At 54.6% G+C, this 6030-nt stretch overlaps 1 gene segment (V, D, J or C); it reads right to left on the bottom strand.

Annotated features, from left to right (window-relative positions):
* Nucleotides 1-1273: 1273 nt before the first annotated feature.
* Nucleotides 1274-5772, bottom strand: LOC143675564 (immunoglobulin alpha-2 heavy chain-like). The segment is given in 4 exon segments: nucleotides 1274-1668; nucleotides 1845-2183; nucleotides 2345-2650; nucleotides 5760-5772. Coding segments are annotated over 4 exon segments (1053 nt in total).
* Nucleotides 5773-6030: the final 258 nt, after the last annotated feature.

Raw genomic sequence — 6030 nt, forward strand, 5'->3', positions numbered from 1 at the left:
ATGGGACTTTCCTCTTTGGGCTCTGTCTCTCCAGGCAGCCCAACTTCTATCAGGAGCTCCAAGCAGGAGCTGCAGGACTACTGAGGGTCCCTGGCTGGGAACCGTCTTTCTGGTCTTCTTTTGACCTCCCTCCCTTCCCTGCTCCAGACCTGTTCACTGTTTTGGTCATACTTTGACTCAGGAAAGGATAGGGTACTTCAATCTGGGGCCGAGCAGGAAGCAGGGACTGTAGAGAAAGGTCTGTGGAATTGGTCCCTGAGCTGTGCATTGCTGGGTACATGGGGGTAGGGGAAGGGGAACATGATATGATGGGAGCAAGGTGGGAGGGTGGGGCTGGAGAAGGCTCAGGAAGGGGATTGGGGTTAAGGCCAAGAGGGAACCTGTCTGGGGGTGGGGGCTCCCCTTTCCTGCCTGGAGCTAGGATCTGGGTTGTGAACTTCCGGCATCTGTAGTAGATTTGGTGCATGTGTGTGCACTTGTACATGTGTGTATGTGTGTGTGTGTGTGTGTGTGTGCGTGTACACGTGTTCATGCCTATAAGGCAGAGTAGCACAGGGAGATGGGAAGGCTGCCCTAAGGCCAGGAGGTGGCCTGGTTGTTCTGAGGCTTCCCACACTGAAAGTAGCTATAGGGGTTAGTTACCTGGGCATCCCCTTTTCCCAGTAGTGTCCCTGGAATCCAGCTCCCCTTCATTCCATTGCCTAATCTCCCCATGACTTTTTCCCTTCCATGATGTCACCAGCCTCTTTTCTGTTGCTTTGTTCCTCTCCTACTCTCTCCAATCCCTACTCAGCTGCAGGGGAGGCCTTTCTAAGATAAAAACAACCATGTCACATTTTATCTGCCCTCTCAGAAACTTCCCAGGGAGCCCACTGCCCTTGGGATTAACCAGGCTGTGCTTGTCTTGGCCTGCTTCTTGCTCAGTTCCCTGTGCCACACACAGACACGCTCATGGTCTGTGCACTCGCACAGACACACTCAGGGTCTATGCACTCACACAGACATATGCTCACAATCACAGACACTCACATAGCCTCTCATACACACAGGTTCACTCTCAGTGAAATGTAGACATGTGAAAATGCTGGGCTGAGAGGGGAAGCCTAGGTTCCAAGATGGTCAGGGAAGGGAATTGCTTTTTCCTCGCGGGGCTGTCCCCTTCCAGCATGCTACAGACCCTTAAGATGGACAGACAAGAAGTTGGATGGAAGACTGGGTGCTGCTTCTGGTAAGCACAGTGTTTATTCAAGAGAGGTGGGAGTGGGAGTGTGGCTCAGTAGCAGACTCCGTCCACCTCAGCCATGACCACAGACACATTGACATGGGTGGGTTTACCCGACAAGCGGTTGATGGTCTTCTGGGTGAAGGCCAGGGGCAAGGCCTCATGGCCCACCATGCAGGAGAAGTTTTCTCCCTGTTGCCAATCCTCAGATGACACGCGTAGGAGACTGGTCACGATGAAGGTGTTGGCACCCTGGCTAGACTCCTGCTTTGGGGCCCAGGTTACATAGTCCTTACGGGGCAGCTCCTCGTTCTCTCGCAGCCAGCGTATGATAAGGTCATCAGGGTAGAAGCCCCGTACCACACAAGTCAGTGTCAAGCGCTCGTTCAGGGCCAACTCCTCCGACGGCGGCGGCAGTAGGTGGACCTGGGGACGGAAGCTCTTCCCTGGAGAGTGGGGAGAGCTGGGGTCAGGGGTCTGGGAGAGAAACCTGCTAGGCATTGCAGGCTGCATCCTGACCCCCTGACCCGAGCTTCCCCTGTGGAAAATGTGGAAGGGGGCACCCCAGGCAGGGGAGCTGGAGGCAGGAGGCAAATTTGCAGAATGCCAGTCTAGGCCGCACCTGAGGATTTGGTGAGGGTGAGGGGCTGCAGGTTCTGGGCCTCGGGGTGGACGGCTGAGCAGGTGAAGGTGTCCCCACGGTTCCATGGCTCGGCACAGCCTGGCAGTACACTGGACACACTGTAGCATCCACAGGAGTCTTGCTCAGGTGCTGCCTGGACGGCATCCTTCCCGCCCAAGGGACTCCAGGTGAAGGTGGCACCTTTGGGGTCTTTCAGGCCACTCAGTGTGCACTTAAGGCTGGCGTCCGAGCCCAGGAGCAGGTCCTCGAGGGCCGGCCGGTGCAGTGACAGACGGGGTTGGCAGCAGGAGGGACAGTGAGGAGGCAGAGGTGTTGTATCTAAGAGAAAGCCCTGTCAGGTCAGCCCTCCCTGGCCCAGCAACCCACTGGGCGGCTGGGAGAGAGGATGGAGGAGGACATGGGGTTTGTGCTCTGAACATGGGACATGGAAGGTTGTGGCCCCACCCCCTCCAGACCCCTCCCTGGGGCTGCCCTCTGACCTTTGCAGGGCACAGTCACATCCTGGACTAGGTTGGATTGGTCGGTTTGTTGCTCCACGTGGCAGACGACAGAGGCAGTATCTGGGCACTGGGCAGCTGACAGGGTAAGCATGCTGCTCATGGTGTACAGGGAGTCCCCAGGAGCCTGCACTGCCGGGAAGTTTCTGATGGAAGCATCCTTCCCACTGTAGCTCCAGTTCACTGTCGCAGTGTTTGGGAAGTATCTCTGCACCAGGCAGCCAACGGCTACTTGTTCGTTTGTGCATCTTTGGCTCAGTGGGAAGACCTTGGGTTTAGTTACGGGGTCTGGAACACAAGGGAGACACTGTCATGGGGCCTGGGACATGGTCAATATACCGTGTTGATGGTGGGCAGTCACACTTATCCTGGGCCCTTCACCACAGGGACCGAGGATAGCACTGCCGATTTCTCTCCATTACACAGCAGGAAACTGACCCAGGAAGGTTTAGTAACTGCCCCAAGGTCACACAGCTGGGAAACCTTCTGATTCCAGCAATACTATTTCTTAACATGGTCCTCATTTGCTCAGTTACTAAAGCCTCAGTTACTAAAAAGGCTTTGCCATTTACCAGCAGAATTGCTGGGTGTGCCCTGATCCTCACTCTCTACCTATGCCATGGACATAACCATACTCTCTGCCTCCCAGGCTCTGGGGGATAATGTGGCATCATATGACAGTGATCCCAGAGAATGGGGCTCAGGCAGGGCAGAGTAGTCTGTTCTTAAAGCTCAGACTATACAGAAGGCCTGCTTCCTATTTTTAGAGACACACTGAGAGGGGAGGAAACCTTGCCTGTAGGTTTTCCTGTCTCCCACTTCCCTTATCAGGCTCCTAGCCTGACCTTCTCATCACTCTGCCTTCACCCCTAGCCCTCAAATGGGCAAGAGTCAACCCTGTGGTATAAGAGGGTCTAGAGGCCACAATTCAAACCAGTATCCTGCACAAAGCATGCTATTCCCACCTATACATTCCCAATCTCTTTCAGAACAGCTGGTGAAAGGGAAAGAGCCTTATCCTGAGACCACCTGGCCTTCAGAGAAGGTCCCGAAGAAAGACAGGTTAACTTTCCTGGAGCTCAAGTTTCTGGGGTCCAGGCTACTCTCCACTAACTGCTTCCTACTCACCTAGTGCCCAGAGCTCAGCCCATCAATGCCCAATATTTTCAGCCTTCTGTATTCAGCCCATCATAGCCTTACCACTCCACTGCTACCTAGTGCTGACCAGCCCAGACAAGCCAAACTTGGTTTAGTTTAATTCAGTCCAGGTCTTCTCAGTTTAACTCAATCTATCCAGCAGTTGGTCTAATCCAGCCCAGGCTAGTCGGTTCAGCTGAACACAACTCAGGCCCATTCAGCCCAGCCCAATTCAGACCAGTTCAACTCAGTACAATTCACCACAGCTGAGGTCAGCCCAGTAGGGCCCAGCTCAGTCCAGCTCAGCCCAATTCAGCTCAACCCAGTTCTGTTCAGCCTAGCTCAGCCCAGTTTGGTTCAGCTCAACTAGAACATCTCAAACCAACTAAGCTCAAAGCAGCCCAGTCCTGCTCAGATCAGCTTATCCTGTCTGTTCAGTCTTGCCTAATATCGACCACCTCAGCCCAGTCCAGTCCAGCCTAGCCCACTCATCCTAGCTCAGTTCAGCCAGCTCTGTCTACCATTACCCAATTCAGCCCAGCTCAACTTAGATTAGCCTACCTCAGCTCAGCCCAGATCAACCTCAGCTCAGCCTGTTTAGCTCAGCCTAGCCTAGCCTAGCTCCGACCACTGCAGAATAGCTTAGCCCAGTCTTGCCCAGTACAGCCCATCTCAGCCCAACTCAACCTTCCCAGCTAAGTTCAGCCCATCTTAGCCAAGCTCAACCCAACTCAGCCCAGCCTAATCCACTTCAGACTAGCCCAGCCCAGCTCAGTTTAGCCAGCCCAGCCTAGCCTTGCCCAGCTCAGCCCAGTTCAGCTCAACCGGACTATCTCAGACCAAGTAAGCGTGAACCAGCCCAGTCCTGCTCAGATCAGCCTATCCCGGTACTGTTCAGTCTTGCCTAGTACAGCCTATCTCAGCTCAGCCCAGGCTGACCCAGCCCATTATGCCCAGTTCATTCCAGCCCAGGCCTGCCCAGTACAACACAGCCCATTCCAGCCAGCTCAGTCTACCCTTGCCAAATTCAGCCCAGCTCAGCTCAGATGAGCCTACCTCAGCTCGGCCCAGATCAACCAGCTCAGCTCAGCCTGTTGAGCTCAGCCAGCCTAGCCTAGCTCAGGCCACTGCAGAGCAGCTTAACTTGGTCTTGTCCAGTACAGCCCATCTCAGCCCAGCTCAACCTTCCCAGCTAAGTTCAGCCCAGCCCAGCAAAGCTAAGCCCAACTCAGCCAACCTAACCCATCTTAGTTCAGCTCAACCCACCTGAGCCTAGCCCAGTCCAATCCAGGCAACCTAGCCTAGCCTTACCCAGCTCAGCACAGCTCAGTCCAGTTCAGCTCAGCACTTTTAGGCCTAGCTAAGCCCTGCCCAGTCCAACACAGCCCGGCCAGCTCAGCCCTTTCCATCCCATCTCATTGCAGCTCAGCCCAGTTTGGTCCAGCTCAGTCTAGCCCAGCCAGCCCAGCTTAACTGCCCAGTTCAGTCTAGCTAAGTCTAGCTCAGCCTAGTTCAGCTCAGCCCTGTTTATCCCAGCTCAGGCCAGATACACCCACCTCAACTCAGGTCATTCCACCTCAGCTCAGTTAGCCCAGCCCAATCCACCTTAATCCAACTCAGCTCACCTCAGCCTAACTCAGTTCAACCCAGACAACCCAGTCTAGCCTTGCCCAGCTCAGCACAGCCCAGCACAGCTCAGCACAGCTCAGTACAGCTCAGCTCAATTCAGCTCAGCTCAGCCCAGTTTACCTTAGCCCAGCTCAGCCCACTTCAGCAGAACTTAGCCCAGTTCTGCTCAGCTAGGTTCAGTTCAGCTCAACCCAACTAAGCCCAAATAAGTCCAGTTCAGCCAGCCCAACCCACTCAGCTTAATCAACTCAGCTTAGCCAGTAAGCCCAGTTCTGCTCAGAACAGCTTAGCCCAGTTCACCTTAGCCCCACTCAGTCCACTTCACCTTAACCCCATTCAGTCCACTTTACCTTAACCCCATTCAGCCCAGCTAAACTCAAATAAGTTTAGTTCAGCCAGTCCAGCCTAGCCCAGTCCACCCTGCTCAATCAGCTCTGCTTAACTAGTCATCCCTATTCTGCTCAAGCCAACTCAGTCCAGTTCACCTTAGCCCCACTCAGCCCAGTTCACCTTTAGCCTCATTCAGCCCAGTTCAGCTTAGCCCAGCTCAGCCCAGCCTATCCCAGCCTGCTCCAATACTCCTCACTGCAGCCTCTACCCTGTGATCTCCTTAGGTCTCAATTGTGTCTACCTTCCTCCTCCATTCTTGCATTGGTGCCTGTTCTCCATTATCCCCATCCCAGAAGACTCAGGCTCAGTATCAGCCTGTCTGAGGCTGTAGGCTCCTCTGTGCAGATGGGAGATGGAGGCTGGAGACCAGTTGGAACCCACCTGTCCCAGGCTGTCGGAGGGTTCACTCTGCTGACAAGACCCAGATGTCCTTCAGCCAGGTGGTCCCTGTATGCAGATCCATCTCATGGCCATCTGTCTACCTGTCCCTGAGGTGTTGGAGTGGGGACGGA

The sequence above is a fragment of the Tamandua tetradactyla genome, chromosome 3 (assembly GCF_023851605.1).
Source record: "Tamandua tetradactyla isolate mTamTet1 chromosome 3, mTamTet1.pri, whole genome shotgun sequence".
Classification (NCBI taxonomy): Eukaryota; Metazoa; Chordata; class Mammalia; order Pilosa; family Myrmecophagidae; genus Tamandua; species Tamandua tetradactyla.